Here is a 23,778-nt window from a genome sequence, read left to right on the forward strand (position 1 = left end):
TTCGCGGCATGCAGGCTCTCTGGTTGAGGCGCCCGAGCTCAGTAGTTGTGGTGCGCGGGCTTAGATGCTCCGCGGCATGTGGGATCTTAGTTCCCCGACCAGGGATCGAACCCGCGTCCCCTGCATTGGAAGGCGGATTCTTTGCCACTGGACCACCAGGGAAGTCCCACCTTACAATTTTTTTTTAAGTTAACATCTTTATTGGGGTATAATTGCTTACAATTTTTGATTGTCAATTATATCTCAGTAAAGCTGGGCAGCGGGGAAGAAAGGGGAAGAAAGGGAAATTGATATTTGATGCTTGCTTCCTCTGTACCAGGCACTTTAGCTAAGTTTTCTCACCTGATTCTTCCGGAAACTTTGAAAGGATTTGCCCATATTGCCAGTGAAGAAACCGAAACTCAGGAGGGTTTATCTGAGGTCACAAGCTAGTCAGTGACAGACTGAATCCAGCACACCTGACTCCAACATCTTTCCTCTTTCTTTATTTCTTTCTTTATCTTATTTCTTTACATATATTTCTATCATGCTTCATTCCGAAGTGCCCGGCAGAGACACGTAAAACACAATAAGATACAGAGCAGTAAGGACGCTGTCGAATGGAAACGAAGGGTAGAGCCAGTTAAAATCAAGGCAAAGGTTAATATGCAAAGTGCAGGCATACCACGGAGTTGTAGAGAAAGGCTGCATATTTGGAGCTATCTTCCAGATGGCAAAAGCAAAAATGGAAATGCCATCCATTACACAGCTCACTGGGTCACCAAGAAAAAACAAGTCTTGCTTCTAAGAAGTGGAGTGTACTCTGGTACTTGTTTCAGTTATCCTATGTTGCGTCCACCCTACAAGAGCTTGAATAAAACTCAGAGATAATTTAGTTTTTCAATTCCTTTGTTCTCAGACGAACAAATTTAGACCTACAAGATTAAGGTGACTTGCTGAAGTGACACATCTGATGTTCTAACAGGAAGAGTGGGCAACAGGACTTTGGTCTTCAGGCCTCTTTCCAGTATGCTACCCTAACCTGATGGGTTAGGTCTGGGATGAAGCTGCAGACCATCAGGCTTTCCCGGGGACAACTGTCAGTCCTTTGGTGCAGCCCCGTAGGCCTGCTTCAATCAGTTATCTTCTTCAGGGAGAGGAGATTTGCTCCTGGAAACTAACTCAGATTCTGAAGCCAACCTTCCTCCCAGGGGTCTAGACACTTAGGTAATAATGGAATTTATAGTGAGTCATCCTGTAAAGTAAAAGGAATTCTTTAAGGGAAACGGGACTTTTCCAAACACTTAGGGCTCGTCCAAACACTTAGCTATGAATAGAAAACGGATGATATACACTCAGGAAAATAAATTTTGATGTGCCCATTAGTAAATCAGAAAAATTAAAAATTGGAAGACTAAAATGGCAGTGATAATGAGCTACATAATTTAAATTCATCTTTGATGGGAAAATACTGACATGTCTCAGACAATTAGGAAGTAGAGATGTCTCTGTGACAATAATTATTGATCCAACCAGGGACAGAGACCCATTTGAAAATCCACACATAAGCACATCAGGATGACAGACATCTTAGGAAGTTAAGAGAATTGGTGAGTAGGTATTAAACCAGCATATTTATGAGCCACTAAACTAGTTGGGGAGGTGGGAGAAGCCAATATATAACGATTTTAATGTTTTCCTAATAATGAATACGTTATCTGGAACATTTAGCTGAGAACCTAAGAAAAGTAATGATGGAAACTGAACTATGTATTATACATAAATATCCATCTAGAGAAAAGCACAAAGCAGCAATCAGTTTTGTGAAGAACAACTCAGAGAAGACAAATTACTAAGAGGCTTATTTTGGGAGGCATCTAGAATACATGGATTTAAATGAATTGAATTGATCCAATATTGTATTTACCATTGTGTGACATGATTTTTCTTTTTCAGAACCAAGGCGTATTTTTGGACTGGCTGTAACTTAAATTTTTCTAACTTTACTCATGGAAAATATGACTCTACAACAGCTTAAATGTTTAAGAAGGGAAAATACAGTAACGTGTCTATTGCATTTTATGTTCTAAGTATAGTGGGAATGATACTGGATTATCTATCATAAAAAGGAAAATTCTGCCTATCTGCTCAAAAAAGTTTTAGTTTAAATTTCTTGTGAGGGTATAGAAATGAACGTAAAACCTGGCATAAATGTTAAGGTAAGAGTAATAATCCATGTTTTTTTTTAACATCTTTATTGGAGTATAATTGCTTTACAATGATGTGTTAGTTTCTGCTGTATAACAAAGTGAATCAGCTATACGTATACATGTATCCCTGTATCTCCTCCCTCTTGCATCTCCCTCCCACCCTCCCTATCCCACCCCTCTAGGTGGACACAAAGCACAGAGCTGATCTCCCTGTGCTATGCGGCTGCTTCCCACTAGCTATCCATTTTACATTTGGTAGTATATAATAATCCATATTTGAGAGGTAGCATCAAGTGTTAGAAAAAAACCCTGAACCGAATGGTGGAGAACTGGAGTCACATCCTTACTCTGCCTTAAACTTGTTTCGAGAACTTGTCCAGCCCAGTTTTCCAACCTATATAATGCAGAGTTGTTTTTCCTGTCCAAAACTATTATATATTGTAATTTTTACTAAAATCACTATAATCATATTAATTCCTTTAAAAATGGTAGTGTTCAAATTATAATCATAATACAGGATATGTAAAATCACATGTGAATTAAATTTTAGTCCTACTAATTCTTCTTCATATCACTGGGGTGAAAGGGCCAATATTTAACAGAGACCCACAATAAAAATTTTTGGAGAGAATTCTTTTTGTAACAAAACAATGTAGACAAATTAATCAATTTTCTAGTTTCGTGTCTTTTTACATTACAAAATTTATTTATGTTACTTATAGCAAGTATATTTATTGATTCTCTGATATGAGATGTTTTAAAATGTAGAGTTCACTAAAAGTGAGACAAAGTAATATTCTTATCTTTATGAACTATGGTATTATCGATTCTTGATAAGTACACAAACATAAGGCATAGCATACCATAGTGTGCTATTCATTGAGCCACACTATACTTAGAACTATGCTAGACATTGGTGTATGAAGAGCTATAAAGTAAGATTCCTGTCTTTGCTACACTTACAATCTAGTTGGGGAAGCCAGACTCATGTGTACGAGGTCACCTAAGAGTATATCGTAATTTTAACTTGGTTCAAAATTATGTAAATTTTTAGTTACTACCAGTGAAGTCCTGCCACCCCAAATCTAATAATACATGGAATAAAAGCTCATTTAGTATATCATTTGTTATATTCGATAAGATTTGACTTCCCTACAGCATCAGAAATCTTTTGTCTATGTGTCGGGTACTACTGCCGACCTAAAAATAAATGCTTTTGCCTCAAATGGCTCAAGGGAATTTTTCTAAGTATTATGTAACAGGTAGTCCCGGACAGAAGTAGCATGGCCTAAAGTCAACAATCATTATAATCAGGTCTTCCTGATCTTTCTCCCTGTCACCCAACAACCCCCTGCCACCTTCTTAAACAGCTGTGAAGGGAAGTGTTTAATGGCCCAGAGAAAAGAATGATACAGAAGGAGGGGTAGGTGGTGTGTTAGTGACATATTCAGACAGTTAGTTAAGCCGGGTTGAATTGCCAGTGGCAAAGGATAGAAAAACTTCAAACCACACCCAATATAATGGCAACACGGGCGCGAAAATGTAGTTCATCTTAGGGAGGGAGAAGGAGATTTAATACATCTGGAGGAAAATAATTAGAAGCCCAGATAATCAGTTGCAGGGCACTGCCGGGAAGCGTAATGTTGAAAGAGGCCAGGGGTGATTACAGATGAGCCTCGGTCTTAGGAGGCAACCAGAAAGGCCGAGTAACTTGAAGCTGACAACGCTGGGTGCTGCCTCCTGACGCACGAGGTCCCCGGTCTCTCTTGGAACCGGTGTGGAACCGGTGTGATGGGTGAGGCAACATCTGGAATACTGAATACATTTTTTACACCCCATTAACACAAAGACACCGAAAACCTGGAGGGAGTTCTAAAGCACATAACAAGCCCTATTAAGAGACTTCAAGGAATAGTTTATAAGGGGAGGATTAAGAGAAAGGGCAATAGCCATGGCAATGGGTAGAAAACAGTGCTAAATAATCTAACGGGTAAAACAATGAGGGAAGGGCAGGAATGACTTGTTATGGCTTCCCTGAGAGGAAAAAAAAAACAGAGACAGAACAAAACTAAAAGTAGCAGGAAAAGAAAAAATCTAAAAACTAATTAAGCACGAAAATGTCAGCCAGTTGGGAGAGAAATTTGTTGCCACAAAGTAAATCAGGTTGGGGAAGCAAACTGTGTAACCTCTCAGGCAATGTCTTCAGATGCACAAGTGCAGAACTCTAGAACAGGATTTCCTTGCATTGCAGGAGGGTAAATTATTTAAAATCAGAGCACAGATCGTTGAAAGGCTAATGATCATAGCCATGGTCATCATAAAACTGGCAGTGACAGCATTTAATGAGACCTCGTTATGTGCCAGGTACTGTTTTCAGTGCTTTACAGATGTATTCATTCTTTTTAGTCCTCACAACGATCGTACTACTATTACTGTTATCATCTTCATGTTTTTCCAGAAGGGGAATTGAAGGTAGAAAGAGGTTAAGTAACTTGCCTCCGGCAGGATAGCTAACAAATAACAGAGCCAGGATTTGAATCCAGGCAAGCTGGCTCCAGGTTTTATATTGCAAACCACTATGATCTTTTACAAAAAGAGAGAAAAGTGGGGGAAAAAACCCCGGGGAGAGGAGCAGGCCAGGAGAAAGAGCTGGGCTTGAGGTTATTAAGTGAAAGGCTTCTGGAAACAGTCCCATTCTGAAGTCATGCTGGTGGGTGTGGCTTTGGTCCGCCGCCTGTGACTCTTAAATCACGTTGCCTTTTGTCGGAAAGGAAAATCATCTTGTGGTTCGATGTGAAAAGGTGGTTAGTCTCTGAAGACGAGAACCCCTCATTAGAAGAATTTCTACTGCTCGGAGCCAGCTCAGAGGGAAACCCTGAGTCATAGCTGACATGAGACCCTCTGACATTTTGTCCCACACCCGTCCATCTGCTCAGGGACCCTGGCAGAATCCTCAAGCAGTGAGTGTTTGGCTAATTGACCACCTGATTGATTTACTCATTTGCAGATTCAACATATAAATATTCATTCAACAAATAAACATTGCTGTGTTTCTCAGACTTGAGTCAGCCCTTCAAAGAAAGTAAATCCAATGGGAAGTGTCAACTTTTCTAACTCTGAAGCTCTCCTCTATGAAAATATTTAGACCAAATCAGCTTTTTTAAAAAAAAAAAACATAGCTCAATTGAAAACACAACATTTAACAAGTCCAGAACAGGTACCATCCCCAGAAGACATGGGGCTCCATGAAGTCCAGTTCAAGAAACAAAAATTCATGCAGCCCCTAGACTACATGCAAGGATGAGGGAAGGGAGGTCCACAGGTGAGGTCGAGGCAGTGTTTGCCCTCAAAACCCTTACAGTTTAAGGGAGATTAGGCTTCTTCGTGAACATAACTATACCACCAGGAAGAAAGGGAAGACAGCTTCAGAGCCACAGAAGTAAAATGCTGTGGGATCGGGGCGAAGACTGGAATTGAAATGGCTTCTGCTCTGGGCTGATTCATACAGAGAGTGGCAGAGACAGTAGCACAGGCAAAGGTGGAGAGGTGGAAACCAGAACAAGTAGAGGCAACACGTTGACTGGAGAGAGGGACGATTCACAGAGACGTGCAAGATGGGGTCGGAGGCAAGGAAGGGCTTGGATGGCAAGGTGTCAAACTCAATGTGCTTCTGCAGGCGAGGGGGGGCCATCCAAGATCATGAGAAGGTGATGTGACCCGAGCTGGTCTTCAGGAAGCTGACAGTGAGAATGGAAAGACCCTGGAGCCTGCATAGGAAAGCCGGTCAGGAGACAGTGGGCCTCCATGAGGGGTGTCAAGTAATCAGGAAACAGGGACAGATCCCAGAGCTCCGACCCCACTGTTGCACAGCGGCCTTTCTTGGGTGTGACCATGCCAAAATTACAAATGTGAAGGCCTTCCAGTGGCCTTTTCAACGAGCAGTGGAGTTTTTATAGCACATATACCTCTATTTTACTATAATTCTATGAAAGTTAGTCGTCTAGGTTGTAACTCCATGTTGCTAGAATTTTTGATTATCAGTAATAAACACATTTGCAAAATACATATAATGCAAACACCGATGACATAAAATACATGTGACATAAAAACCCTGACCGCGTCCCATATAAACGGAGTTTACTACGTTTCCTTGGCTGGGAAAATGTGTACTGTCCTGATAGGCAAAAACAAAGACAAGTTTTTCAATAGCGTTTTTGAAATTCGCAACTCTCAAACAGTTAGAAAACTTATTTTATCACAAAGGCAACTTTCAGTATTCCAAATTTCATACTGGCTACTTCTCTGATTGTTATATCAACTTAACAAAAAGGTACATTCCGCTTTTATCGCTTGCACTCAGAGTATCACGATCATGATGGCGATTTTACGGAACTATAATCCGTGTACTTGGGCACTACTTTTATTTATTCAAAAGGAAAATGTATATGTGTCACTTTGCTAAAGGATCAAAGTATTACATCAATGTTATTCTGGCATCCACTGTTACCAGGTTAACTTTTGCTTCACTGCCTGTTTTTCAAGTCATAATTTCACGTTGATGCATTTAGCTATGCTTAATCATTTCATATGAGAAAATAATCCTTTTTTCCCATTGCAGCCTTTTTTGGAAAATACCTCAATGAATATAATGGCAGCTACATCCCTCCTGGGTGGCGAGAATGGCTTGGATTAATCAAGAATTCTCGTTTCTATAATTACACTGTTTGTCGCAATGGCATCAAAGAAAAGCATGGATTTGATTATGCGAAGGTAATTTTCAGGCACTTTTACACTGCATCAATTTACTTTGTGCATAATGGGGGAAAGCCATTTTCAGTGTGTTAGCCCATACACTAGATTGGCTTTCTACATTCTCACAGTATTAGAATGAGAAATGTTAAGGTAATTTTAAACTCCAGGCAAGAAAAAGGCTCTCAAGGAGCACTGACTTTGAATAGCGATTTTTTCCCCCATTAGGATGAAAGGCAATCAGCCTTTGATGAAAGTATTATCAGAAAAATCATAGATGCCTCCACTCTGTCTTGGGATAATTTTGGGGTTTTTCCTCCTCTAGAGGACTTATCCACATAATCATATGTTCATCTCATGCTGTTTTGCTTTTCACTGGGGTGAAAGTATATTCTGTCTGTGGCTTCCAATTTAGATGTAAGAATAACAGCAGACAAGTGCAGTAATCAAAAGTTGAGAAACCACATTCTTTGCTTTTACTCCTGTCTGATCACACTTTGATATTGACAAGGACACCTGCCCCATGGCAGCTAGAGTCCACAAAAGTCTGTTAAGGCTGTCAGTCCTAGGATTTCCAAATCAGTTCATAGAAACTGAAAGGGACATGCCCCACAATTCAATCCTAGGATTTCCAAATCAGGTCATAGAAAATGAAATGGACATGTCCCATGGTTCTCTAACAAATGGATCCCAGATTACTTTGTAAAAGTCACACAGGTTTTGTGATTGCCAACTTAAAACTATTTCCAGATCGCAAGAGTGGAGGGGAAAATATCTTTGAATTTAGCCTGCTAATTAGCCTAAAATGCCTTCTTCCCTCCTAGCCATATCCATCTCTTCCTCATTTATCTAAAAGAAGCCGAGAATCTGCTCTATCTAGCACAGGTCACTATGAAACAGCTATTGGTAGAAGTCAGAAAGAGGAGACTTGATCTAACTTGGGCACATTGCTGTCTTTCCACTTGGCCTGATTTGAGCACAGGGGACTTGGGGTGAGGGTGTATGTCTCACTCTTTCATACCCTTCAGAAAACAACGCATGCAAATGAATGCGTATTAGCAATTCACAAACATTGCTAATAGGTTTCCAAACTCATCAAAGTTGAGAGCTGGCAGGGACCTTGGAGGCAGATTTGAGCACTGTCCTACCAAGTGCAGTAATTGTCACTGCTCATTTTTTATCTTGTGGGGATGCTTGTCATGCTTCCGTTCAAGCTATTAACCCTTCTTTCCCTGTTGTCCTAAGGAGAGCAAAGTAATCAAGATTCCTTCCAAAGACTAAATGCAGCGTAACTTGCCCGTTATCACAGCTGATTAAGTGTCAAAGACAACTGTGTCAAAAAGAATATGTATCTTTTTTTAGGGAGGAAAGGAATGAAACAGACACTCCCATGGACGAAGGTGTTAGCCTGTGGACTTGTCCTAACGATGACATGTGACACAGATTTGGTCCCTTGGGCACTGCTTTTGCAGCTGTTCTGGTCCTTGAATCTACATGTGATTAGTCATGCCTAGAAGCCTCTGACGGTGCACATTGCCTAGACACTTTCTGAATAAACTTTATACTGGAGTTCCAGGCCAGTGATACACACTTAGAGGAAGCAGGTGTTTTAAGTTTTCAGTTTTTCTTTTTTATTCCTTTTCTTCCCCCTCTTCCCCTTATTGCTTTTGCATCAGCCCCCGGGACTGCCGGTTTAAGTTATTTTATTAACAAGTCAGGCTCTAATCCCAACAGCTGGGTAATTTTAGTTGTGCAATTAACGGTATAATCTGCTGGAGATCAACTGCTCCCCATACTGAGCGCTTCAAATACATTAATTGATAAAATGTTGCCACTTTTCCCTGGGCACCCAGATGTTGGCCACGACTTTCATTAGCATTTATTATGTAATTCTCACGGGTGAATTTTTAATTTAAGGAAAAGATCTTTTGTTTGTGCATTTATGCATGTGTGTGTATGCCTGTGTGTGTCTGTGTGTGTGTGTGTTCTGCAACTGTGAATTTGTAGTGGGCGTGGGTGTTTCCTGCCCTTGAAGTAATTAAATTTTTTTTGTCAAAGAATTACATCGGCGAAACCTGAGAATGAAATATGTATCCGGTGTTTCATGTGCTGGAGCATTTGTATTGCCAGATCTGCTCATTGTCTTGGGCAAACGGGGACTTGACCCTTTTTTTTTTTTGGCTAATTCCTAAACTGCCCATTATTTTTAAAAAAAGGTCCGTGCACGTTACCGCTGTAGCAAACCCAGAAGGTAACTGGCGGCTGATTTTCTCTGTCTCCGGAAGATGTTTTGCCCCTTTGGGAAGTAGTTTCCCTTACTGCTTAAGATCTTACCTCCTTGTTCAGTGAGTTGCTTCTGAGGGAAAGCAGTATTCAAATGTGATCTGATGAATGTCACCTTTTGTAATTTTTGTTTTGTGTCAAATATATGTTTCAGGACTACTTCACAGACTTAATCACTAACGAGAGCATTAATTACTTCAAAATGTCTAAGAGAATGTATCCCCATAGGCCCATTATGATGGTGATCAGCCACGCGGCACCCCACGGCCCCGAGGACTCAGCCCCACAGTTTTCAAAACTGTACCCCAATGCTTCCCAACACATGTGAGTAATAACCTCAGCTCCGGGACCTGCCGAACGCGGGCCCCTCCTTTGCTCCCCATCTCGTTCCTCCCCTGCACCCCATTTCCTTCCACGCGGCATCTCCACGAGACAGGAACACCGGCTTCTGCCCCGAGACTGCGGAACAGGAAGACCCTGAACTCAAGGGCTTGTCGAGGTGCTTTGATTAGGAATCACATCAACATTTGTAAGCGGCTAAACGGAAAGAAAGCGAAGCATGCGGGGAGAATGGGGGGCGATTTTGATCAAGGGTTTCCTTCAGTTGTCTTAAATAATATTCACAAACGTGATCTAATAATAATAATGATCAAGCAGTGTGTTTCTCATAGCAGCTGGGTGGCAACCCCTGGTCTGGTTATAAAAACCCGGGTGGATTTCCTGGGCATGGACTGTTGCAGCTTTGCCGCAGATGTGCCATTAGCATTGCTACGGAGGCAGCTGGAGTGGGCTTGCCCGAGAGACCTTCTCAGGTCAGGCTTTCAAATAACCTGATGTTTCTTTTTAAGAGGAGGGGGTGGGGAGGCACAGAGTAGAGGGCTGATGGCATACAGGGACAGGACAGAGAGCAGAGAGCTGTAATGTGCCTATCATTCTCACTAGCCAGAGTCGACGCTTAGGCAGTGAAGGACGTGATTTTGATTTTCACTCTGTCCGCACACTTTCTTCTTATCCATTGCGATAATGCACAGCCTTCTACGCAGAGCAGCTGGCTCTGTGTCTGCTGAAAGTTTGACCACCAGAGAGGTAGGGAAGAGGGTACTGGTGTGTTTCCTTCGTCACTAAACCTCCAGAATACACTCTTCATCTGTTTGTGCTTAAATATCAGCCCTTTTCACCCACGCTGATTTTCTATCTATGATCCCAGACAGAAAAAAAAACAAACAAAAAAGATTCAGTGTACTTCCTTACGAAAAGAGGTAAGTAACTACGGAAGGCATTCTAGTTGCTGGTCAAGACATATCCCTGGAAAACTTTTTCTTTTTATTCTTATTTTTTATCTTATTGTAACTAATAAACCGCTGGCTTCTGGTCAGTGGTACTTAGGTCCTCTCTATCGTATCAAGTGGCTTGGAAAGAAAGAAAGACAAGAACTGACAATAGGTATGAAGCCAGGGTGGGTGCCCAGGAACTTGGAGGGTGAAAGTGTTTTGATGCATAAAATATTGTCGACAAAGAAGGTTGCTCCAGCATCTGGGGAATACGGTCTGGATGAGCCATTGTGCTTTGGAATCAACCCTGTGGATGGATATACAAGCCTCTGAAAACCTACCCTACATATAGCTATGGAACTAAGTTCATGAATGAAGCCCATGAGTGGTGAGAGGCTCTCCATTACCAATCACTTGCAAATTTAGTAACCAGCTGGTTCAGTGAGAGAAAAAGCTTTTTGCAGGCTTCTTCCATGCCCTGGGACCCACCTTTCTCTTTTCTTTTGAGTCAGAAATCGCTCCCTTTGTTGCGTTAACAGAATCTCAGCCTAAGGTGATTTTCCACAACTGTAAACTTCACTGATGTTTTCCCAAGCTTGAGGACAAGGGGTTGACAAAATGTGTTTTATGGCTCCTTAGAAGTCAGCCTGCCTTTGAAGCTTCAGGGCAAGGTCCTGAGCCTACAGGAAAATCAGCCACAGGTCAAGAGGTTCTGACAGCTCAGCGGCATGCACAGACAGCAGTGCAGGACCAGAGGAATCTGCAAAGTTCTCGGGGCCTCAACAATAGCTTTTAAAAAAAAAAAAGCATCTCTGATTCCAGCAATTTAAAATTCTATTAGTTCCACAAATATTTATGGAGCGCCACCTGTGACATTGTACAACACAGCAGGGATATAGGCACAAGGAAGACACAATTGCTAACCCTGGAGACCCAATGAACTAGGACAGAGGTTGGCACAGAGGGGCCAAATCCAGCTTGCCACCAGTTTTTATAAATAAAGTTTTATTGAAACACAGCCATGCTCATACAGTTAGGTATTGTCTACGGCTGCTTTTGCAATACAACAGTGGAGTTGCGTAGTTGCCGCAGATACCGTACGGCCTACAGTGCGTAAACTATTTACTGTATGATTCTTTACAGATAAGTTTGTCCTGGTCCCCTGCTCTAGGGGGTAGTGTCCAAATAGCCTTATCAGCTGCAGGCCCAGAAGTAAGTACTAGAGCAGGGATCCCAGGGGCTGTGGAAGTTTGGAGGAGGAAGCATGCACATCTTTTAGAGGAACCAGGAAAACTTCGGGGCCCAGGAGGCATTCAAAGTGGGCCGCAAAGGATGGGCAAAAGTTCTGCGTCTGATATGCAGAGATTGGGTAGATGAATTCAGGAAGAGAATATGGCATAGAGACGTGGTCGCCATGTAAATGAGGCCATCTAAGATGTGACCTAGGAAAGCAATAAGGGATAAAGCTAGAAAGAGAAATTCACAGAATATTGAGAATTTGTGTGATTTGTATGTAACCATAAGCAGAGAGTCACTGGAGGCCGTTTAGTAAAGGTAGAATGACATCATATGTGTTGATCATTTTCTCAGGCAAAGTTTCCATTATTCCTCTTTAATGCAAATGAACCACCTGTGCGCCTTAGTAGTGATTCTACTAAGTGAAATCTGCACATGGCAGAGTGAAAAGTCCTCAGGCCTTGGAGCCAGACAAGCGTGGGTTCCTATCTCAGCTGTCCTCACTGAGCCTGTGGGCCGTGTCTTTAAGCTCTCAGAACCTGCATTGTCTCATCTGTAAAATGGGAGCAATAACTAGCACCTTGACGTGGTATCATGAGTGACAATTGAAAGGGGCCCCACCTTGGGCCTGGGACACAGAAGCCACTTCATAGATGCTAATTCTCATTGATCCTTCCTGTTAAGACAAACCATAAAAAACTGTTCTTTCCGGATTGGATCTTTCTTGACCTACAAAAAGTGCTGCTTCGTTTGGTTCAACTTAACCTTCGGGGAAAGCAGCTAGAGAAAGGACGAGTTGACACTTGTCCGTGGTGCCTTGACACGTCTGTTGACTACCTAAGACCCGCATTGATGAGGCTCTCACACCTGGCTATTCTAAAAACACAGACAGAAGCAGCAGACCGGGCTGTGTTATCTTTGCCAGGTGCGAAATGTGCTACAGGCAAGTGCCAGTTTGGAGAACACTCTTGGCCACAGAAGAGGAAAATTCACACAGTGGGATGAGTGATTCAGCTTCTGTTTGCTGCTGAGCTTGGGGCTTTGTGTACCTAGAATGGGGAGATCCGCTGTGTCTCCTGCAGACCTTAGAAGCCTTGAATTCAGGGCATCTTTGTTGTAAAAGTCTCCCCGGCTGCCGCTGGAGGAAAGGGCTGGAGAGAGTCCGTGTGCGTCTCTTGTCACTGTGAGTGACTGCCCAGGTTCACAGTTCAGTCCGCACACAAAAGGAGTGAGACAAATTGAAGGCAAGCTTTCCATTGTGGCGCTCGGAGCTCCTGAATGGCTGGTTTCCTTAGCGAGAACAACAGCAAGGCATTCAAGCAAAGGGATGCAAGAAGTTAAGTGCTTTGCAGAGATATTCGGCAGGCCCTAGGAAAGCAGAACGAGAAGCTGCAGGCTCTCCCCTTTCGGCGGGGAGATGCAAGCCATGTGAGCGCTTTCCTTGAGGTCACCTTCCTTGGTGGTCAAGCATTTTCCAGATGCCTTTCATCCGCCTTGGGTTAGAGCTATCTGACCCCCTCAGCCTGCAGCGAACGTATCAGGTTTCCATGGTGTTCGCCGTTCCAACAAAGGAAGGAAGCCAGTCCAATATTGCGGCTAGAGGTTATGCCAGCCGGCTAAGAATGAGAACAGATTACAGACGGACGGAAGACGCTGTTTGATCAGACGGTGGCTCAGCCACTCCCGGCCTCTGAGAGCTCTGAGGGAGCCTCTGTCATGATAATCACCTATAATCACCGTTACCATAGAGCCCTTCACTATGGCTGCGACCCTACTGCACTTCCCAGTAAATTCTCTCCCCCGTATCCTCACAGTAATGCTATAGCCTCATCCTCACTTGGCATCGCTTTTCTCTCCTGGCCTCAGTGATGTGATAATATGCACCTGTGGACAAAAACCTTTATGAGCAAGGAGATTCCATTTATCTTCCCGATGATTCTATGAAGAGCTCAGACTCCCTGAATGCTTTCCTACCAACCATGCATCTGTGAACTTAAAATTTTTTTCGTTCCAATTCAACAGTTCTTTCTTTCCGTCCCTGGAAATGTGTATGACTGTACACGCACACACGCGCACACACGCACACTCATGCACACACACACAGAGGTTCATGTGAAATCTAAAATTTCGGTAGAACAACCCACATGCACTAAGTTGCAGGAATTGTTCTGACAGTGGAGTTTGGGGTGGACATGGCATGTCAAAGGGAAAACTACGTCTGCGTAAGCCTCAGAACAGTTTTCGAAACATCTTTGTTATCTAAAGTTGGAAAGAAATGTCTTGCTTTAAAAAGAATGTGCACGTTGTCCCTCATTTCTTCCACAAATACATAAAAGGATATGCTTTCGAAGATGAGAGAGTTTTAAATCCCCCATAAACATTTGTGATTGGGGCAGAATTCATTGCTCCCTTTCCTATATTCCCACTCTCTTCTTCTATGTTTACTACATATCCCATTGCACTGGCTGTTTACCCAGATCCCCGAAGTGCAATCGCACAGGTCCAGGGGGCCGTATTCACACTCAGTATCACGTGAATGGTGGCCTGCTGCTAGGCAAGGTCGCTCTTTCCCAAAGGCAGGACCCAGCAGTCCATCTCTACCTCTCGTCTGGTGAGCACAGCTCCTGTTGCTCTAGTTGTACAATACATTTTTGTTTAGCAAATGAGTAAACATGTTAACCCCACCAACTAGCTGACATTAAGACACTATTTTAACTAGTATGAAAATAGTTGGACAGTCAGTTTTATAAATTAAATGGGTACCTAGAGATAGTATAATTCCATAAATTTTTAGATTAAAAAAAATGAATACCCAAAGTTTATTTTTTTAAAAAAAGACCCAAATAGCTTTGCCCAGGTCACATAAATAGATAGGGACAAAACTGGAGCCCAAACTCGACTCTCTTGGACCCTAGATCTTTCCACTACACCGGGCTTGTTCAGTACCCATCACAGTCACAATTAATAGGAGAAGAGTTCCTTATGTATGTCTTTGCACAATTAGAATTGGAGTTTGCAGCATCATTGGAAGACTTTAAATTAGTTTTATGATATGCCTTTTTATTTTAAAGTTTTATGATATATCTATAATCAAGATCATTTGGTATTATCCTGCATGTGTTCAAATATTACCCACCTAAAGACATTTGAACTCAAATGGGGAAGATCTCCAAGAAGTCAATTAAATTAAATAAGTTTAATTTTAGTGAAAGCTGAGATGGGGTGGCCTGGGAGATTAAGTCTAGAATTTCCAATATAATGCTTTGAGTGTGTGCGTCTTAAATCTGTACAACTAACTTATTCTGGGAATCGAGACCTATTTTTCAGTGAGTGATTATCCTGCTACCAATAAGGGTATTAAGAGTTAGGATTTTTGTTGTCGTATGAGACTAAAGAGCAAATGAAGAAAACATGTTCAAATACAAAACGCTCAAAATATATTTATTTTCTCTGGGGTGACAGCAAAGACCATCAGTGGTACAAATGAACTGCTAAGTTCTTTGCATTTTGCCGCCAATGGGTTTAATATATGACACATGCATTTCTTGAAACTATTTCTGTGCTAGTAAGAATTATTCTCCCTAAACAACTACCCATCAAATAGAAAGGGGACATGATTGATTTTCAGAATTCTTATCCCTGTTATGTCAATAAGCAATACTAGCAAGAAAACCAAAGCCCGGGGAGAATTGGCATTGATGGCAAAGGTTGAACGTACAAGGCCAGTAGTCTGAGCGATCTGCGAGCTCGTACACTGAGCAATAACTCCAGACAAACAATGACTAGAGAAAAGCAATGTGCAGGGAAGCCTTGCTGGGCAAAGCTCACGTTTTTAAGTATTGGAATAATCTGTTGAGGGTTACAGGTACCTTCCTGAAAGTTAGGAGGTCTGGAGAGCATAGTTCTGGGCCAAACATGTATCTGAACAAACAACAGACCAGGCACATGTGACTGTAATTCTGACAGATTTTCGTTTTTTGAGGGTTTTTTAAAAGAAAGCAACAGAAACTCAAAAACGACAAGTTGGTCCTTTGTCCTCTCCATTTTCAAGCAAACAGCCAGTGTTACCTACCTTCTTGAGGATGCCTCCAGTGTGCCCTGGAGGGTCAGGCTTGATTCTGCATTTGCAACAAACATAGACACATAGCAGCTGGTGGGAGGTGTCTGAATGGGAAACAGAAGCAGCTAATATTTTATTTTATTTTTATTTTATTTTATTTTATTTTTATTTATTTATTTTTGGCTGCGTTGGGTCTTCATTGCTGCCCGTGGGCTTTCTCTAGTTGCGGCGAGCGAGGCCTACTCTTTGTTGCGGTGCGCGGGTTACTCATCGTGGTGGCTTCTCTTGTTGTGGAGCACGGGCTCTAGGTGTGTGGGCTTCAGTAGTTGTAGCACACGGGCTCAGTAGTTGTAGCTCGCGGGCGCTAGAGCACAGGCTCAGTAGTCGTGGTCCACGGGCTTAGTTGCTCCGTGGCACGTGGGATCTTCTCGGACCAGCACTCGAACCCGTGTCCCCTGCATTGGCAGGCGGATTCTTAACCACTGCGCCACCAGGGAAGCCCAGCTAATATTTTAAATCAGGATGAAGGCTAATGATTTCAGGACTTACTTTTTATAGAAAGAAATGTATGGATCAGTGCTTTTTTTTTTTTTGCGGTACGCGGGCCTCTCACTGTTGTGGCCTCTCCCGTTGCGGAGCACAGGCTCCGGACGTGCAGGCTCAGCGGCCATGTCTCACGGGCCTAGCCGCTCCGCGGCAATGTGGGATCTTCCCGGACCGGGGCACGAACCCATGTCCCCTGCATCGGCAGGCGGACTCTCAACCACTGCGCCACCAGGGAAGCCCTGGATCAGTGCTTTTAATGTTGGGGATTTTGAGGTGCTTGTTGGGGACGGCAGTTCAGTGTGACATCATGGAGGGAGCAGGGGTCCCACATGTTCTTTCAGGGCCACCTCCATACGCTTTACTATGTCATTTGTAAAGTGGGAGTAAGATGCCCTGCCTTCTCCGGGCTGCTACAGCAAGCAGGTGAGCTGTGATGTGATAAGCTCTCTCCCAGCTACCTGTAAGTGTGGGTGTGATGTGGTCACAGCATTTGTCCTCTGGAGTCACTGACACCTCTTTGAAGACTCACGAGAACTCTTTGAAATCCTTGCTCCCGTTATAGAGATGAGGAAACAGAGGCCTAGAGAAAAAAGTTGCTCTAGATCACACACTAGTAAATAACAGGACTGGGACGAGAATTCAGGTCTGATTCCAAAACATTCTGGAACAATTGGATATGTGGTTTTCCACTGTTCCCTAAAACAGTTACTTGCTTCTCTGTGGCTCGTGGGCCAGCCAACAGCTCCAGGCTCTGTCTGAATAATTGTAAGTCAATTCTTAGGGCAGCAAGCCTTCATTATCCCTGGGGGACAGAAGGTTGCATCTTCCAGGAATTTGGCAAACCCCAGCAGGAGGCAACCACAGGTCTTTGGCAAAAGATCACTTTTCAACAACACTGTCAGTTCCAGCGACCCCCAGCCTTCCACCTGCAGGTCCCTGGACAGCTGCTGTTCTGTGGGAAGCAGTGGCAGCCCGTCTTCCTTTAAAAGGCAAATGCTCATCCCCCCTCCCCCCCTGCTGAGATCCCACCTGGGATCTCATCCCCAGAGCAGGTGTGTGTGGGGGGGGGGTCATCTCCCACATCCAGAAATTAAGAAAAACAGGGGATGGGGGACGGACAGCTTTGACAGCGGACCTGAACTCTCCCTTTTAATATAAACCAGATTGAACATATGTCATTCTGTAAATCCGGGAGTCCAATTTGAGGCTTGTAATTTGCTGCAACCTTCCCTGTTCCTCAAAGCGAGGTGGATGGAACCCTGCCAAGCACTTGAAGGTAAACGGTGGAGGACATGATTGGCCCACTGTGAGCCTGCCTTTCGGTTCCCTATTGTAATTTTTATTTGTGTTGAGTTTTTGTGGTTTAAAAAAAATCGACTAGATTTATTTTAAAATTAAGGCAAACCAACATCAAAGGCAGTAAGAGGAGAGGGTGAGGTATTATGAAGAAACCCCATGTAATCTTTTATAGCCGTATTGTTTTTCAGGGCACGTATCAGTAAGTGGTGAGGGACCTTTCGTGACCAACTTGCTCTATTTCCCTGACCTCAAACTACCCCCATGGGTGAAAATCTCTTTCCGCCGGGATTTAGAAGCCCCCTCTCTCCACCTCCTCTTCTGTCTCTTAATCTAATCCTGTTTGTAAGGCGACACGCTGTGTGAAGAATAAGAAGCATGGGCTTAAGTCCCTTCCTACTGTCCAGGCCCCTGAGATACAAGAGTCAGATTTGGCCCATGGTGCAATTTTAGATATGAAGAACGCTTTCAGGCCAAAAATGGGACCATTTGGTTCATGAGGTGTCTACTTGGTAAGGAGACGAAAGTTAATGTTGAAAGTTTCTCTTACAAAGAATGGCAAGTGATATCTGAAAGTTTGTTTTTTAATGCCATGAGATTTTTTTCAACCCATATCCTTATATAGAATACATTTTTTTTATTGGCTCATGTAGGAAACTCAGGTACAGCTTCTGTTCTGGGCACTTTAAAGTGATAGATAGATAGATAGATAGATCGACAGATTTGTTGTTCCTCAAAACAACTTTTTATTAGAGATGCTCTTATCCCCATTTACAGGTGAGCAAATCGAGCTGCAGGTGCTTTTCCCACCCTACAAATCTGTCTCCTTAAAGGGGAGTTAACTTACACTTCTGAGTGTAACTTGTACACTTTTAGGGACAGTGTCTCCTGTGCTCTGTGTTATATTGGCATTTGAGCTGTGGCATTTCTGCTGGTTAACCCGCATCCTTACTGATCATCAGGGTAACTTTTTACACCAGGAAGACCAATGGTACCAAAACAGCATTTTCAAACATTAAAAGAGAGGTGCTGCAAATCCACTGGCAGAAGAAAATGTATAGTCACAGGTGGCATTTATAGAGCCCTGTGTTCATGGAAACACCCCTGTGTACAATCATGCATCTCAGAAACTCCAAGTTCCCCCATGCGAAATTCCCTCCATGACGGAACCACCGGAACACGGTCGAGGCTCCTGGACTCACCAGGCTCACAGCGACTGATTGTTTCTCTAGTTTTATAATAAATGATGCCACAGGGTCACCTTCAGTCGTCATTATCCACCATCTTTCACTGATAGGATCCTCCCCAGAACAGAGACTGGTAATCAAATTTCTCGATCAACATAGACTGTCGCTTATCCTGTGAGACTGGCTCTTTGCACAGTTGTGGTTCATATGAAGAGCAATCTCAGATGCAGGAAACTCCCCTCGTTCTACTTTCTTTTCATTTTTTTAAAGCGAATGGGCTTTGGAACCAAGTCCTGGTTCTATTACCCGCTAATTTTATTAACCTGAGAAAGTGATTTATCTTTGCTAAGCCTTATTTTTCTCGGCTGTAAAGTAGGAATGATAAACCTATATCCCAGAAGAGCTGAGCTAATTAAATGAATCGATGTGAATAAAACACTTAGCACGATACCTGACACGTGGTAAATACTCGCTAAGGTTTTAATATTAAACAACGCTTATATGCTTATCAGCTAAGGAAAAGGTTCAAGTACGTTATAGTCTGGCGGAGAGGTCAAATGAAAAACAAACATTTCTCACTGTGAGAATTGTTCTAGCATAGATATGTTCTTTGGGAGTGTGAGGTAGCAACATTCAATGGTCCAGGGAGTTGGGGAATATTTCAAAGAGAAGGTGACATGCTTTGTGCGGCCCCAGAGGAAAGTATGGACACCTCTTGGATCTCTGCAATAGATTAAATATAGGCTTGAACCACCTGTCCTAGAACAACAGAACCCACTTCCCTATAGTTAACAAGAAATTATGCCCTGCACCTATATTGATTTGTCTATAATGAATAGCTCTATTGGTAAGCATGTATATAGCCGTAGACTTGGTTATAATTCCAGCAAATCCAATTAAATTAATGGTATCTTGGCACAGTGGTTGAGAGTCCACCTGCCGATGCGGGGGACACGGGTTCGTGCCCCGGTCCAGGAGGATCCCACATTGCCGCGGAGCAGCTGGGCCCGTGAGCCATGGCCGCTGAGCCTGCGCGTCCGGAGGCTGTGCTCTGCAACGGGAGAGGCCACAACAGTGAGAGGCCCGCGTACCACAAAAAAAAATAATAATAATAAATTTTTTAAATTAATTAATTAATGGTATCTATATACAAGGTTAGGAATGAGAAAAATTCATAAAGACTTGATATGTAAGTAATCCATAAAATACCCTAGTAAATTCAAGAGAAGAAAATGTATTGAAATTTTGATTCCTCATCATTGCACATAATGTAATTAACAATAAAATTTTTCGAGTTAATATCACCATGAGAACATTCCTTCTACATTTCTGAGTTTTATCTGTAGATTTGTAACATGACCACAATCATGCTGACGTGTTTTTACACGTTTTAGTCAAAGGACCCAAAGGAACTTGCACTAATTAGATTTTTAGCTGCCAGTCTTGGTCTTCTAAGTTTGAATCCATATACCTTCAGAGGGCTTGTGCTGTTTGGGGTGGTGCGGACTTCAGATCTCTATATAAACACAGAGAGATGTATGGGAGAAAAAAATACTTTAGCAGTGTCTAAATTATCTTTCCTAAATTGTTATTGTTATTTCACAGCCTTTAACTTGAGATGTGTCTCTAAATGGCTAAAAAGCGTATATAGTAAGACTCCTTTCTGGATATTTGCAGAACTCCTAGTTATAACTATGCACCAAATATGGACAAACACTGGATAATGCAGTACACGGGACCCATGCTGCCCATCCACATGGAATTTACAAACGTTCTACATCGCAAACGGCTTCAGACTTTGATGTCAGTGGATGATTCTGTGGAAAGGGTAAGCACACGAACTTGCCTCAGTGACAGGTTTTGGTCCAGCTCCCCTTACGTAGACCCATTCTTGCCAATCCTGTTTTTGTAGTTGTTGTTGTTTTTCATTTTAAGAGAGAGAGTGTGTGTGTATTCAGTTAATTTATCATTGCTCCCTTATCTCGTCCCCTTTCTATTACCTCTCCATGCTTGGTTCTTGTGGAACCAGTAGCAGAGAGGAGATGCAAATCAAGACATCATAAATCAAGGGCTATAGCCGCAAATACCTTCAGGAATTAAGCAAATAATGTAAGTAGCTAAATCAGATCCAGTATAAGGCAATAGGGAATGGTGGGGCTTGTGGTGAACTTGAAACTAAGTGCCCCCATCTAAAGCAAGGAGCAACTACTCAACTTCAACTAATTTTTGTTGTGTAAGAATGTGGATCCAGTATCAAGTCCTCTGGCTTCTGAAAGAAGCCAGAAATACAAATATTTTATTTGAAATTTCCTGAATTTTAAAACATAAGCCAAACAAGACATGCCTGAAGGCTGGATCTAGCTGGATCAGGCTCAGAAATAGCCTGTTTTTAACCCTTGATAACTAGATATGAGTGATGATAGTCAAATTTGCTTTTAAATGGAGTTTTCAAAGTAAAACCTTAAAGTTTGGTGGTGGAGGTTGTTTTGTGGGTTTTTTTTTTTTTCCAAATAAGCAAACTAAACCTTTAAATAAAGCGTACCAGACTCACAAAAGTTACATATTATACAAAATCAACTGTGTTATTAGACTTTTTCCCTCCAGGATTGCAGGCAACTGGAAAATGTGGGTAATGTACATGTTTGTCGGCCTTATTAAAGCAACTCTTGCCTTCTAAAAAAAAGGTCTGGGTGAAATCACGGCAGCACTGTCGTCACCTTACGCCATCACAATTGCTTCTGACTGGTGTCTGTGCTGTGTTTCAGCTGTATAATATGCTCGTGGAAACGGGGGAGCTGGAGAACACTTACATCATCTACACTGCCGACCACGGTTACCACATCGGGCAGTTTGGACTGGTCAAGGGGAAATCCATGCCATATGACTTTGATATCCGCGTGCCTTTCTTTATTCGTGGTCCAAGTGTAGAACCAGGATCGATGTACGTATTTCTCTGTTTCCAACATTCAGCTGTCATAGCTCGTGTACGTCTGAGATAATTCAATTACCAATCTCAGGCTCTGGTTTCCTTTCATCCAAACAAAAAGGGTGTATGTAGGTTGGTAATTCAGAAGACAAAAACCTCCTCCCTGCTCCACCCCTCCCCCACTTCTGCCACATGTTAAATTAACTAAAGTATACTCTTTCAAGAGAAAGGAAAAATAACTGTATCAGTGATTCATTCTCTCAAATTTACCAGAATGCATGAGGCTGTGTGCACAGACACAGAATGTGATCTTTAAGAACATTTTCCTTACCTTCTTTGAATCTTTTTTAAAAAATAACCAGTCCTTCCTCTTGTTTTGTTTTGTTTTGTTTTGTTTTGCGGTATGCAGGCCTCTCACTGCTGTGGCCTCTCCCGTTGCGGAGCACAGGCTCCGGACGCGCAGGCTCAGCGGCCATGGCTCACGGGCCCAGCCGCTCCGCGGCATGTGGGATCTTCCCAGACCGGGGCACGAACCCCGTCCCCTATATCGGCAGGCGGACTCTAAACCACTGCGCCACCAGGGAGGCCCTTGTTTTTTATTTTTTAATTATTACTAAAGAATTTTTTAAAGAAAATTAAATTTTAAGAACTTTAAATAAAGTTTAAATAAATTTAAATAAATTTTAAGAAAAGAAGCCTGAAGGACTGGAATTCCATTTCTGTCACCTTAAGCAAGTCTCTGCATCCCTTTGTATCTAGATATTCCCATCGTACAATGGGTTTCATATGCCCTACCGATCAAAATGTTTTGTGTAACTGTTAGTAGAGATATAGCAGGTGCTGCCCGTTAAAAAGCATCTGTGAAAAACTTCTGATATTATTATGGAAGCAATAGGCAATACTCAAATGGAGGCAACTCAACCACTTAAATAAATGTGTTTTTAATCATTAAAAAAATGTTTTGTGTAAAATGAGATCATGTACATGAAACAATTATGGAAAGAGTGAAAGAAAAGAGTGCAAGCAGAATTCAAAAGCTGGAATGATCCTTAAAGACCATCCAGCCTGGACCCCTGATTTCACAATGAAAATGTTCCACAGACAGGGTACGTGCCTCTGTCAGAGTCCCCGCTCATGGAGGTGGCAGCCTTGGGGCCCAGATCCCAGATATTCTGAGTCTCATCTACGAGTCTCGTCCGCTGCTGCATTCCACTGCATCCTGGAGATGAGGGGATGGCAGTAAGAAGGACTTCTTTGGAGAATGTTATCCTGTCTCTCCAGATCATTGGAAACCCCTGGGGAAGTGTCAGATCTAGAGTGAGAAGGCTTTATGTTTGCAAGACTAGGAAGCATGGATTGAATTCAAGTATAAAAACCTTGGGTCCTTTTTCAGAAGGTTGATTTCGGAGCCCTAGTTTAACAGAGGAGTGGTGGACTATTGGGTTTCAGAAGAAAATACACAGCTTACAAAAACCAAATATCAGGCCACAATTTGTCTGTCAGTGTGGCCAGAGTTCAGGGGTGCAGGCGTCTCTCCAGCCCTGTGACAGCCAGTTCATCTTTCTCTTGGCCCTGGTTGCTGACCACTCAGGCACCTCCCAGATGCAGCCACCATCCCTTGGGGACCAGAGGAGAGGCTGAGAAGCAGTGAAGGCCAGGGAGTCCTGGGATGGAGAAAACAGCCCTGGTGGCTCCCTCCACTGGTGCTGGGTCTGGGGCGTGACCATCTGTCCCTTTGCAGAGTCCCACAGATTGTTCTAAACATTGACCTGGCCCCTACCATCCTGGACATTGCTGGGCTCGACTCACCTCCTGACATAGACGGCAAGTCTGTCCTCAAACTCCTGGACCAGGAAAAGCCAGGTAACAGGTGCGTCAGTTTTCTTCCCCTGAGCCAGCCCTGAGCACATTGGCTCCCAGAGCTGGGCAGCAGCTGGCAGAAGTAGAGGCAAAATACCCTTTGCACCTGAGGATCACCCAGAGCTGAGACTTTCTTGGCTGTTTGTGAATAGCGTATTACTGGAGATGCAGTCCC

The 23,778-nt window shown here is 42.9% G+C and overlaps 1 protein-coding gene across 10 annotated transcripts in view; it reads left to right on the plus strand.

The window, feature by feature from the left end:
* The window catches only part of SULF1 (sulfatase 1), a 171,745-nt gene that overhangs the window by 113,926 nt on the left and 34,041 nt on the right, over positions 1–23,778 (plus strand). For 4 of the 10 annotated variants that reach the window (XM_032610375.1, XM_032610374.1, XM_032610381.1 and 1 more), the window contains 6 exons: positions 6,808–6,959; positions 9,376–9,545; positions 9,896–10,033; positions 20,495–20,645; positions 21,583–21,758; positions 23,485–23,613. In XM_032610375.1, coding sequence (XP_032466266.1) covers positions 6,808–6,959; positions 9,376–9,545; positions 9,896–10,033; positions 20,495–20,645; positions 21,583–21,758; positions 23,485–23,613 — 916 coding nt within the window. Of the gene's footprint in view, positions 1–2,174; positions 2,199–6,807; positions 6,960–9,375; positions 9,546–9,892; positions 10,034–20,494; positions 20,646–21,582; positions 21,759–23,484; positions 23,614–23,778 lie in introns of those variants that run through there. The other 6 variants (XM_032610378.1, XM_032610380.1, XM_032610383.1 and 3 more) reach the window with 5 other exon arrangements.

The sequence above is a fragment of the Phocoena sinus genome, chromosome 17 (genome assembly GCF_008692025.1).
Source record: "Phocoena sinus isolate mPhoSin1 chromosome 17, mPhoSin1.pri, whole genome shotgun sequence".
In the NCBI taxonomy this organism is placed as follows: domain Eukaryota; kingdom Metazoa; phylum Chordata; class Mammalia; order Artiodactyla; family Phocoenidae; genus Phocoena; species Phocoena sinus.